Source organism: Laetiporus sulphureus (assembly GCF_001632365.1).
Source record: "Laetiporus sulphureus 93-53 unplaced genomic scaffold LAESUscaffold_1, whole genome shotgun sequence".
Taxonomy (NCBI): Eukaryota; Fungi; Basidiomycota; class Agaricomycetes; order Polyporales; family Laetiporaceae; genus Laetiporus; species Laetiporus sulphureus.
The window spans coordinates 2,205,846-2,217,961 of record NW_024468510.1 but is presented as its reverse complement, the minus strand read 5'-3'; the positions used below and the strand labels follow the sequence as shown (position 1 = coordinate 2,217,961).

General features: G+C 53.3%; 5 protein-coding genes across 5 annotated transcripts; 1 reads left to right on the top strand and 4 right to left on the bottom strand.

Annotated features, from left to right (window-relative positions):
- Positions 1-104: 104 nt before the first annotated feature.
- Positions 105-1,444, bottom strand: LAESUDRAFT_808722 (uncharacterized protein). Its single transcript, XM_040914086.1, has 4 exons — positions 808-1,444; positions 661-742; positions 484-604; positions 105-409 (listed from the first exon to the last, which is right to left on the bottom strand). Exons 1-4 carry the CDS (start codon positions 1,119-1,121, stop codon positions 357-359), a joined length of 570 nt encoding a protein of 189 aa, XP_040770813.1. The 5' UTR covers positions 1,122-1,444; the 3' UTR covers positions 105-356.
- A 1,557-nt stretch (positions 1,445-3,001) lies between these two features.
- LAESUDRAFT_719664 (TIP49-domain-containing protein) lies at positions 3,002-5,085 on the bottom strand. The gene is made up of 8 exons (XM_040907674.1): positions 4,837-5,085; positions 4,550-4,769; positions 4,253-4,494; positions 3,895-4,200; positions 3,680-3,840; positions 3,474-3,614; positions 3,209-3,404; positions 3,002-3,132 (listed from the first exon to the last, which is right to left on the bottom strand). Exons 1-7 carry the CDS (start codon positions 5,029-5,031, stop codon positions 3,236-3,238), a joined length of 1,434 nt encoding a protein of 477 aa, XP_040770812.1. The 5' UTR covers positions 5,032-5,085; the 3' UTR covers positions 3,002-3,132; positions 3,209-3,235.
- Positions 5,086-5,149: 64 nt separating this feature from the next.
- LAESUDRAFT_719663 (histone-fold-containing protein) lies at positions 5,150-6,255 on the top strand. Its single transcript, XM_040907673.1, has 6 exons — positions 5,150-5,407; positions 5,476-5,491; positions 5,547-5,576; positions 5,642-5,847; positions 5,926-6,006; positions 6,069-6,255. Exons 1-6 carry the CDS (start codon positions 5,231-5,233, stop codon positions 6,117-6,119), a joined length of 561 nt encoding a protein of 186 aa, XP_040770811.1. The 5' UTR covers positions 5,150-5,230; the 3' UTR covers positions 6,120-6,255.
- LAESUDRAFT_719662 (uncharacterized protein) lies at positions 6,206-7,555 on the bottom strand. Its single transcript, XM_040907672.1, has one exon. It carries the CDS (start codon positions 7,532-7,534, stop codon positions 6,245-6,247), a length of 1,290 nt encoding a protein of 429 aa, XP_040770810.1. The 5' UTR covers positions 7,535-7,555; the 3' UTR covers positions 6,206-6,244.
- A 2,325-nt stretch (positions 7,556-9,880) lies between these two features.
- Positions 9,881-11,885, bottom strand: LAESUDRAFT_669775 (UROD/MetE-like protein). The gene is made up of 12 exons (XM_040905413.1): positions 11,624-11,885; positions 11,509-11,567; positions 11,431-11,450; positions 11,302-11,370; positions 11,172-11,243; positions 11,020-11,116; positions 10,897-10,965; positions 10,639-10,832; positions 10,507-10,584; positions 10,354-10,455; positions 10,193-10,290; positions 9,881-10,139 (listed from the first exon to the last, which is right to left on the bottom strand). Exons 1-12 carry the CDS (start codon positions 11,839-11,841, stop codon positions 10,010-10,012), a joined length of 1,206 nt encoding a protein of 401 aa, XP_040770809.1. The 5' UTR covers positions 11,842-11,885; the 3' UTR covers positions 9,881-10,009.
- Positions 11,886-12,116: the final 231 nt, after the last annotated feature.

Sequence of the window (12,116 nt, the reverse complement as noted above, 5' to 3'; positions counted from 1 at the left end):
TGTTCATGACATCAGGGCAGCAGCATCAAAGAGGCACATCAGACAAAGCACATCTGGGACCAGACTGGTGGGTTTCGCAATCTCAGGCAGAGTGTGTTGATCATTGAATATATGCATAAGTATGTGCAAGAGCAGAACTATGGTATCAGGGTATGTACTACAACGATAGCCCTTGTCATATAATTACGGAGCAGTGAGTTTGTTAGACAACCTAAGGCTATGGTACACCGTCACTGTTTGACCCCCCGCGGGATTGTATTATCAATCACGCTGTTCCGAGAGGCAGCCTTTTTTGAACCAGGTCAAGCACCCTAACATTGTACATGTTGCAATTCTGTTCGCAAGCCAAATCGCACTCAGAGCTTTTGTGCTTCAATATGGCGCATGATTATGAGAGATGCGAGGATCTCTGGACGAAGCGAACAAGCAAATTCATGTAAGCATCACGCGAGAGGTCATCAATCATCACAGAAGAGCACGTACCAACAGCGAGCCCAACATACTCCTCATATACCGTGAGAATGTTCCCGGACATGCTAAAAACAGGCTTGTCTGGCGGCTTCAGATCGTAATGCGCGACGATGCACTCATTGCAGTCCATGCACTAGTTCAATCAGTGCGTCAGCATTCGTCATCAGATGACAGCCATGGTTCACGCACACACCACTCGTGTTCGCTGCTGTTTCTGTACATCCACCTGTACTCTTGTCCGTCGGACGCCCGAAACTTCCGCGATAGCGATCTGACAATACCAGTCCGTCTCATCAGCCTCAGCAGCACCAAATGCATCCAGATCGATCCACTCACCCCCCGAACATGGATGTTTTCTTCAGATACTGGCCCATGGGTACATGGATCCCCGCGTCCACGAATGTGACCTTTCCCAGCGCACCGTGAGTCCCGAATTCGAGTACGATACCCAGGTTGCGCTGCGTAGATATTGGTCGCGACTTGCGCCGACTCGAGGAACGGCGCCCTGTGTTGTAGACTGTGAGCGCAGACTCGGTGGGCTTTGGGCGGTCGACGCGCAGGAAGAGGCGGTCGTAGATGTCGTCGTAGTCCGAGTCAGTGTAGAGGCCGGTGCGGTCCTCGAGAAAGTACGGGAGCGTCCGGTTGATCATGGAGATGTTAGAAGAGGTTGTCTACGCATTAAGGGATGAAGGAGGAGCAATCCGGTGCGCAGAACGTTTTACATGGCTATATATATACGAGGACGACTGCAACGCAAGCGTGATCCGAGTAGGGCGTGCCAATCAATCAGCACAGAAGTGCTCAAAATATCATCTTTTGCGGGGGAAAGGCCCACCTAGCATACGGAAGAAGATCCCTCCTGCCCGATCCGGGACGCTCGACTGAATAGACCGCCGCAAGAAGCTTGAAAGCGACTTCCTTCTCCGTCTTGCTAAGCAAGCCCTAGCGCGAGTGGCCCATGCTGTCCCTCGGCGCCACGTTCACAAAGATAGATAAAACGTCGCGCTCGCCTGTGGCGGCGCCCCTGGACAAAGCGCAGGTTCGACCGCGCGCGGGCCCGCCATGATTCAATTCTGAACGTACATTGGCACATGCCTTGGTGAAAGTTTTGGCGCTGATATGAGAGTGTTGTGCGATGTCTCTGCATGCCTTGCTGGTCGCCAAGACGAGCATGTATAGTACCTGTGTCATCCGAGAAGGTCCTCGATATGATTCTGAAACCGATCGTGCGAGACATGACCAGCCTGGGCTACCTTCGCTGTGAACACATGTGAGATCAGCCGCGGCACACGAGTTCAATCCAAATGCCCTTGTGTATAGGTGCATTTGGAGAGATAGGAGGCGGAGGCGGATCTGGGTCAGCACTAGAATATTTCACTGCCCACAAGCCTCGTATCACAATCCGATGAGTGTCTCTCCGCTGTCATGATCAGTGCACTGCTCCAGATCCGGACGACCGCAGCGAAGTCATCTGCCGTGATGACCAGCCATTCACGACTGCACCAGTCCCACAGCCGGGGCGGTCCCTGCGGCACCAGCACCGTCGACGGAGAGTCGTGGGAAGTGCGTGGGGTCAGACTGGGTCGGCTGACTGCCTTCGACGCCCAGGACGTCTTCCATCCCTGGCCATCCTGATTGCGATGTCCTCATTAATCCGGCGGACATATCCCATCTCCAGATTGTAAAGAAGGTGAAGCATGGGCCCCGCAAAACTCCGCGCAGCTTCACAAAAGAAGCTTCTTCTGGCAAGATCAGCAGAGCCAGGTGGTATGAGAATGCTCACGGCGGCATTTCGAGGTCACCCACCTGCCTACCACTTGAACAGAAGGAATGAACCACCGATGGAGTACCGCGCACGTTGGTAGGTCGGTGCTATCGAACAATGTCACCGTTTCATGCAGGCGACCCCAATTGGCCGTCAGGCGTTCGCCATGTCATGGAAACTAGGGCGGTAGCTGATGGCGTCCCGATCGATGCAGTCCTGAGCCGCTTATAAATTAATGCGAGGAAGACTCAGTGGGATCAGAGAAGCAGCGACACAACCTGGATCCGCGCGAATGAATGCAGAACGCTCCGAATCGCAGGACAATCTCGATTGTGCTCCTTCTAAGGCAGCGGCCTGCACAGCCAAGGCAGATCTCATTCGGCCATTGCGAGCTATGTGCTTTGAGCATGTCCGAATGGAGTCATACCGGTGAGCATCGTCAGAAGCACCGTGTGTCGAGCTAAACGCACCTGAAACGAGTGTGAGGGTACTTGCGCAGTTGCTCGAAATAACTTGATCCAGGTAATCGCCCCGACCAACAGCTCAAGACAAATCAATACACACCTAATGCGTTGCCCAAGCCCGAGCCCGAGCCCGTCGGCGCGGATCCTCCAGCCATAGCGAGACTGCACGCTAGAAAGCGACTTCCACACCCAACATGACATGCACATAGACATAGCCGCTCATACCAGCACCAGTCAAATGCTCAGGGACCGCGCTAGCAGCAAAATTTAATTAAATCGAGCGTGCTTATCCACATTAAATTGAGCGTGCGGGTCATGTTGCACGCCTCGAGGATCTAATACATCGGGGATCAGTACTGCTATGTATGAAGCAGACGGACCATGCCAGGCCCGTCGATATTTTGCTCAAGCTCCTTCGCATTCACGCCCTACCTGCGACAGATGGAACGGCACTGAATCAGCTGTCGTCGCCAATCACCAAGCTACCCACGTACCGGGTGCTACATACCACCATCCGCTCGCACACGTGCAAGCATTACAGCGTCTTATCCGCATTGAACCCGCCCTCCGTGCCAATTACCGCCGCGCTTGTCTTCGCATCCATGAAGAGCTCACCCATCTCGTTGACGTCCTCCAGCTCGATCTGCTTGCGGCCAGCCAAACCTGCGAGAATCGAGGCAGGTGTGAGGAGCTGCAGTGCGTACCTATGGCGAGCGAGGTGAACCACGACATGTCTGAATCGACCATGCAAAGATGTATTGATAATGACTTACCGGAGTGAGCTCGTCTCGCCGCGCTGTGCAAGTTTGTCGAGGACGCCGGGGCCAAGTTGCAGACCTTCGACGCCAGCGCGGAGTTGGACGACCTTCGCAATCTCTTCATGGGTGTAACTGTCCGTTTTGACGATGAGGCATCTATTGAACGAGTACTCAATATCAATTACCCTGTCCGTCGCTGCCTCCGAGAAGTGCGAACGGACCTATCAAGAAGATCGACTGGGATCCCATGTGGTGCCACGATATCGATCGTTCCCCGGACGAGTGAGTTGCCCCGGTTAGTAGCGAGAATCACTGTTGGAGCCATGGGAGACTCTAGCAGAGCATTGAGGTACGTAAAGCACTCAATATCAAGCATGTGCACCTGATGAAAGACCCATCAGCTCCTGCCCAGCACCTAGCAAATGTGAGAATGCACTTCATCGATGAAGACCACACCCGGGACGACCTCGGCGACGCCTTGGTCGACATAATTCTTGACAACCTTGTTCACCTCGCGGCGCAGCTTCTCCGTCACCTCTGTTCGACCGCTCTTCATGAGACTGCCCATCACGCTCATGATATCCTGGCCGCCCTGGGGTCGCGCATTCGCCGCATCGAGATCACCGAGCGTCACGTCCTGCACGAGCTCCTTGCGCTTGTGCACCTCGCCCTTTGGCAGAGGTACATATGTCTCCGACTCCAGATCATAAGATGATGCATATGCGTCTGAGCGTCCGACCCGCTACAAGCAAGAGTCAACGATGATGGTGAACATGATCAACACACGTACGTACCTTCACCGCACCTGTTCCTACTTCGACGTAGATCACATCACCGACCACGATCTTCTCCTTGAGGAGAGCCTCGTATAAGCTCGGGTCCAGCCGCAGCTGCTTCGTGCCCTTGACTGTCTTGAGCCCAACAATGACATGAGAGACGGTCTTTCCGTACCCGCTCAGAGGATTTTCGGACTCCGCCGGCGAGAGCTCCGTCACTTCACCCTCATATACCTCTTTTGTTTCCTTTATCCGCAAGCCTGGTGATCAAATACGTGAGAAATGGTAATGAGCCATAGACGAGAGGAGACGCGCCTATAGCGCGACGGAATGCTTCTGCAAGGACCTCCGTCTTTTTCACTTCCGTGCTGTACACTTCCGAGCCAACCATAGGACAAAATGGGACCTTCGCACCAAGTTCTTGCGAGATGGCAAGGGCAAGTGCGGTTTTTCCTGTACCCGGCGCACCGACAAGCAGGAGAGCGCGTCCAGAGAACTTACGCGACTTGACGAGCTCGACAACCACTCCGCAGGCCTAGAGACGGCGTGTTACCGACTGCTCAATTGCCCATGTCTCGAAATCGATCTGTAAAACGACTTACTTCGCGTGCGGTCGTCTGTCCGATGAACCCTGCGGCATCTGCATTCGCAAAACCCTCGGGAGTGAGGCCAAGGCCTTTGATGTGCGAGTGAGGCGCTATACGAGACGAGCGCGATGCAGAGGCGGTAGAGGGAGGCGGGAGGGCGTTGTGAGCGACGGGCGCCGAAGACGTCGAGGCTTTCATTGGGTTGGACATGGTGAGGTGCGGTCAAGCTCGACTGTGAGAGGGGAGACGCATGCAGGCGTTCAGTATAGCAGTTTGAAACTCCGACTACGATGTAGACTAAGGTTGAACTGAAGCCGGCTTACGAGACAGGATTGGCCAGTCTTGCTTACTTCCTTAGTGTATCAACCGCGCCGCTGATCTTGAAGCTTGAATACAAAACTTGAAAGCCATGTCTTCACCCAATCAGAGACCATTCGTCCAGGCTGGCGAACCTCTGCAAGACTTTCTACGTTCCTTCTGGCAGCGTCAGGTCGATGCTGCCGAGCAGGAAACCCCGGACTATCGCCATCCGCCGTTACCCCTCGCCCGCATAAAGAAGGTCATGAAGAGTGACCCGGAAGTGAAGGTATGCTCCTTTTACCTGCTTCATGCAGACGAAGGACAACCAAGGCACCATTGACACGCTTCATTCAGATGATTGCAGCAGATGGTGCGTCTCAGAGACTTTTGTAACACGCGAGGGTAACCCTCTGATCATGCCGCAGCACCCATACTCTTCTGCAAGGCCTGTGAAAGTGCGTATACTGCTACTCGCTCGCTGTCTCTATTGTCAACTCATGCATTATCGTCTGTTATACAGTCTTCATCGCCGAGATCACAGCTCGCGCCTTCATCATCGCCGACTCGAACAAGCGCCGCACACTCTCGCGTGCAGATATCGCGAAGGCTCTGAGCAAGTCGGACCAGTTTGACTTCCTTATCGACATCGTCCCACGCGACGAGCCCTTGGCCGTCGCAGGAGGGCGCACGAAGAAGGCCGGTAGCGTGGTGGGCAAGCTGGAGCAGGTATGTGACCAGAGCGAATTTCGTTGCTTTACGGAACGCGTCGATTCCTGCAAACTGACCGGCGATATGTGTTCTCAGTCTGGAGAAGCCTCGCAGCATGGGCCGGGAGAGAATGGCCACGGTCCGGATGGTGTAGCACAATCGGTTGATCTCGAGCAGGTGAGCGATCGTCGATCCTATGATGCAGGAGCATTCCCTCATCGCCAGGTCATCGTTTGTAGCTGCAAACGTTACTCAATCCTCCGGGCTCCGAAAATCGGCCTTTGTCATAGAGCACACATGTCCTCTTTTCTCCGTCTGTGCTCATCCGCTGTACCATCTTAGCTGTACTATATTCATTGTGTTTGATACATCATGAAGCATACATCGCAGAGCTAAAAGGAATGGGCCCAACAACCTATACGCTTACCTGACTTGCACCTCTTGCCCAGATATAAGCAGCACTTGGCCATTGAGGTGACTCAGCCCGCACAGCATCTGCTACTCTCTCTTTATACTCCACTTCGGTCACGCAACCCAACAACTGCATCTGTGCATCCCCATCGAGAGCAGCGATCTCGGATCTCGCGTCGCCCACTACACACAACTTCTGCAAGGGCCGTCCCTGCCTGAGCCGCTGAGCGGCGAGTCGCACGAGCAGTGGTATGGTGCTCTCTCGGCCATCCATCACGGTAATTGATCCCAGCTCCGGACACAGCAGATGCGCTGCAGGAGAAGCTTGCTCGCTGTGGTCCAGAAGTGGGAGGAGAAGGCTCGACGTCGCAGGAAGCACTGTGAGCGTCCGCAGACGAGGGACGCTCGAGAGCACGCGCTTCCACTGTGATTCCGACAGGCGCAACGCCTCGCCAGAGGACAACGTGAGCGTCTGCATATGCGTGAGGTCAAATCTATCTAGTATCGTCGGGAAGGCCTCCGGCACGTTGAAGTCGCCGAGCAACTGCAAGGTTCCGTTGTGGGCGGAGAGAACATGTATATTCTCATCGCCATTGCCCATGCCACGCGTTCCGGGTAAGCCCTGCATGTGGGTACGTGAGGTGACACGTATTGTCGTAAGGCTCCGAAGTGGTCCCAGGCGCCGCAGGTCAGGAGGGAGGATTGATTTGAGGAAGTTACCGCTGCTGCCAACGGTACACGACCTCGACCAGACGTTCAGAGCCGCGCTGTCGGATATATCCATGTGCGAGAGGAACTCCATAACGCTGCGTACTGAATCCCAGTATCCGATATCCAGACACTTCAGGCGAGGGAGGGAGACCACGCGGCCGCCGACAATCTCTGCGTCCTGTGCATTCCACACCGTAGGACCGGCATCGACCAGCACGAGCTGCTCCAGCCTTGGAGAGGCATCCAGGAAATCGAGGAACTCTGCTAATGATGGCCGCGCATGCTGAAACTGGTCGTGCAAGCACAAATGCGTGAGGTCGCTAAAGGCGTTGTCAGGCCACCGGACGTATCCTCGAAGCGTGAGGCGTTCAAGCTTTGGCGTGCTACCTGCGAACATTTGCGGGAGCCGTTCATCAGGATACATGCTCACACGCCCGATTGTCAGGGAACGTAGGAGAGGGGCAGGTCGGTCGAATGTCGTGAGAAGACCGTGGCCGTAGCTGTACTTCGGCTCAATATAGAGCTCTTCGATATCGCCGCACAGGCTTCCAAGTTGCTTCAGGAAGTCGTCGTTATTGAGCATGGGCTCGATGCTTGACTCGCACACTCTGTCGCGTAATGCTACGCGGAGTGGCACAGCACGCGAGCGGATGAGAGTCGTGTCAACGAGTCCCGGGTGCACTGCATCAATGACCGCCCAGAGGTCAGGGAACATAACCGCGACGTCGCGCCAATGGCGGCAGACGTGCACTGCAGTGAGCAGATCGGTTAAGTCGGGGAATGACGAGAGCGTCGGTGGGAACGCGTGTGATGGCATGGACAGCATACGGAAGATATGTGCTAAGACCTCCGCAGGGAGCTGGTTGATGGACAGCACATCTTGATTGGCAGATTCTGGCGAGCTTGAGCCGCATTTCGATGAAAACTGCGAGCACAAAGTTAATGTGAGTGCGTGCTTCGTGTGGGCTGTCCTTACCGGTTCAACAGCACGATCTGTACGATGTGGACTAAGAGAGATCAGCTAGTGGTGAATGGTGTAACACGTAATTAACGTGCCTCTTGCATCCGTATAACGAGATAGAGAAGTGATTCAATATGTCGGCCAGCACATGAATTTCGGATTCCATCTCGCCTAGCAATTAGGGTGATGTTGGGCTGCTAATCCTTGGCGGACCTTGCAAGTCTGCGAAGCTTCCGAGTTGATCTCCTTGTAAAAGGAGGGGAGCGAGACGACATGCAGTGACGAGGCAAGTGAGCGGTGTGGGAGGCCGGCTGACTCTCGATCGCTTCATCGTGGTCAGCCCACCGCACGCTTGCCGTGTCGGAAGCATTTGCCAGGACAGCGAACTTCGTCGCGAGCACCCTCTGGGAGGTCGACATTCCAGGTACCAAGAGGATCTGCGCGAGCTGGCGAACGCAATTTATCACGCAGAGACTATCAGCGCTTGACATCTTGTACTCTTCGTACGACAGATGATCGCGGTCACGTGGGCGCGACTTTTTGAAACACATTTATATACGCGCGCACGATGCATTGGAGGCCCGGGAGAGCGACCAACATGTGCAGCAGTATGAGTTGTGAATTGGTTTTTAGGATGGCACAACAATAACATACTCATTTGAACATCTGTGGCTATCCACGCACAACGGTTATATTCCAAGAACACAATACCAAAGACAGCGGATCGTTGTATCTTGCGCGGATCCACATATGGCATGCAAAATGAGTCAATAACCCGCTCGACTGCTGTTGTTCAACGTATCATCAGCTGTTTATGAACGCACTGACCCATGCGCTTCGCCCTCAGCCTACGTACTCACCATGCACAGCCAGACGTGCACTCACCTTCCCTCCATGCCCTCCTTCAGCAGTGTCCCGATCTCTTGCAGCGAGCCCTGCACGGGCATGTAAATGCATGACAGGAGCCGCTTTACCGAGCCTTATACTCGCAGCGCCTGACACATCCTGCATTACCTTCACCACGAACGACTCGGGAAAGTACCGCAACGTGTTGTATTCTTCTTCTCCGATGTTCCGTTCGCCAGTTTTCATCTGACTTGTCTGGCCTGACCAGCAGCTCCATCACCTTGTTTGGTACTGTCAATGTATGCCATCTTGTAGATGAAATACGGCATGCACGTACGGCAATTTCGCGTCTGGCTTTGATGCGCTTGCCCTCACGACAGAAATACTCGCGTGATGCCTTCGTCATACCTGCCAGCAGCCCAACCATCATGACGATATCTGTGACGCTGTCCAACGGAATGCTCACGACCGCTGTCTTCGATACTTGTCCGATGACAGGCGTGCTGCCGTTGATCACGCAAGGATAACGACGTGAGGGGATTGTGATCACATCGTTAGGACATAGAACGCTCAGGCTATGGACGTTCTTCACCAACATCTGCTGGGGCCGCTGGGGAACACAAGAAAGAGCCAGACCGATGGAGTATTGCAGGAATCTGAGTCCAAAATTTGTATTCAGCTCGTGGAGCTCTTTGATACCGTGTCCATGTAAAATAGCAAGCTGACTGTAGAGTTGGTCGCTGTCGAGTGTGGATTCGGCTTGCGTTTGCATACTCTGTTGCGTAACACGATGCAGAGGTACAGCATGCAAATGAATAAGGGACGACGTATCGGCGAGGCCTAACGCGCTGCCAGCATCGGCGATCACAGACAGAGCATGTATCGCGCCGCCGAGGGGGATAGACGTGCGCGCGGCATTAAGGAGGTCGGGGAACGACGAAAGCGTCGGCGAGAACGCGTGCGGCGTCACAATGTGACGCGTCCCGAAACGCGATCACATGGTTTAAACGAAGTGACATACGCGTCTCACGCGTCCTGTCACGTTGAGGTCGGCATTCAGTATACCAAGTTGTTCATAAACTCTATATACATCAGACTAATAATAAATATCAATATCAGCCCGGCTCGATTCCTACAACATCAATAGCATACAAATGCTCTGTGCGCATGATATCTGGCAGACTTATGGTACAGGCTCAGGCACGGACTGGCCATTACACAACATTCGGGATGAGACGAACCATGCACATTTCAGGCATCAGGCCAAATTTCCTTTGCTGTCTCCACCACGAGCTTGAGCTTCTTGGCAACGTCTTCCTGAGTCATGAACGAAAACCCCTCCGTAAACGATCCAAAACCGCATTGAGGACTAATGCAAATCCTGAAGGAGTACTTCAGGAACTCATGACGTTAATGACATAAACAGTGACATACTGATTCAGGGCTTCGTCCATTGTGCGTTTTTCGTCTCCATTTGCGATTATCGCAGCCGCCTCATGAACCCGGCGGATAAGTTCTTCTTTCGGTTCCAGCTGCAAACGTTCGAGACGAGAATTCATCAAAACTCTACCACTGAAAAAGGAGATGGAGCTGACCTCAGTCGACTTAGTGGTCACAATTCCTAGCACGACGGACTTGTTGCGTGGAAGCCAGCGCAGCGGCTCGAACGACCCGGAGCGCTCGTTATCATATTCGACCTGCGCATCTCCATCGGTGAGCTATCGAGATGGTAGTGCCATAAAGCATACGTAATACGTATCCGCGGGGACCTCGCGGAACAGTTTCTCGGCTATACGGTCATACCCACCCTCGATCCAAGGCTCTACCTGGGATTGACCTTCGGTCAGCACCCGCATAACGTTCGGACATGCCGGGCTTACGTTTATGTGCCAATTGCCCCTGCATACATGTATGCCAACGGTCATGTCATCAGGACGTCCCTCGATGCACGCACCCAGTGCCTTCAAGTACAGATCGAGTAGCGCGGCATGGTCTATGCCCCGCTTCTCCATTGCAGCCAAAACGTTCTCATTGCAGAAGAACGAGAGCTGAGGAAAGTCAATCTGGACGTTTCCTGTGCATGTGATATGAGGCCTTCAGCATTCGGCATTTTCATAGCGGACCCTGCTTATACGCACTGCAGCCCGCAGCATAGAGGTCGCCCAATTCAGCCCGGTAGATTTTGACGAGGTCCGTGAAGTACTCCTCTAATGCATCGTCATGAGCGATATGTTCATGCTATACTGATCTAACATCCTCACCGTCATTCTGGTACACCGACTTGGGAAATGCGAACATTCCGTGACGGAAATGGTAGAATTCCGGAGACGGCATAGTGATCTTCAAGTACTTGTGCTCCTAGAAATACTGATCATGACCATCGAATAATGCATTGAGTGAATTCTCAAAAGACCTCTGGCGTCGTCATCTTCTTGAGCGCCTCAAACTCGTCAAGGTAGCATGGCTTGACGCGTCTCAGCTTGGACTATGTTAGGATGAATCAAGATGACGTATAAACCACATATATAGGGCACACAACTCACCACGCAGAGATACGTCGGCGGGGCCGAGTGATTCTCACCTTTGAACAGCTGTGCACTTGGAACTTCATCCTGCGTGTGCGCATCACGTATGGAGCAATTATTGAAAGACCAGCATGGGTGTCTACTCACCACAAACCATTCAGACGGCACTGCGATGCGCATGTAAGTATAATAGTCATGCGAACGAGAATCTCTTCTGTGACTAACCATTCGGGAAGTATTTCATGCCCTCCAGTTTATCAAATAGACCCTCAAAGAAAAGATACCTATGATAGGCATGATGAGACCGGCGCCTTCCAGCGATATTACTCAAAGCTCGTACCTTCTGAGTTCACCATCATTGATGGCTTTCATACCTGCAGCTCGCTGCAGCTGTATAGCTTCCTTGATGGCATGGTCTTCGACAGAACGCAGCTCCTCGAGCGTGCATTTGCCTTGGCTGAATAACTCGCGTTGCCGTAGAAGGTCAGCGGGTCGTTTGAAGGAGCCAGTGTGCTCAGCACGGAAGGGTGGTTTGAGACGAGGAGCAGACGTTGCCATTGTATGTCCTGTGATATAACGTTCAGGACGAAGTAGAGAGCGTGGTGTTGGGGTTGCAGCTGTGCATCCTTCTCCACTTATAATAAAGTGACCCTGTTAAATTAGTCCGTATACGGCACGCCTCCATATCATTAAACGTCATAACAGGATCCTAATAGACGCGACGCATGGAATAGCAGCTCAAATCAATTCAAACTAAGCGGCTTCTGAGGGCGCGATGCATGATTTGATGAGCATGCAGCTTGCCGTCAACGCGTTAACTTGAAGGGACGTTA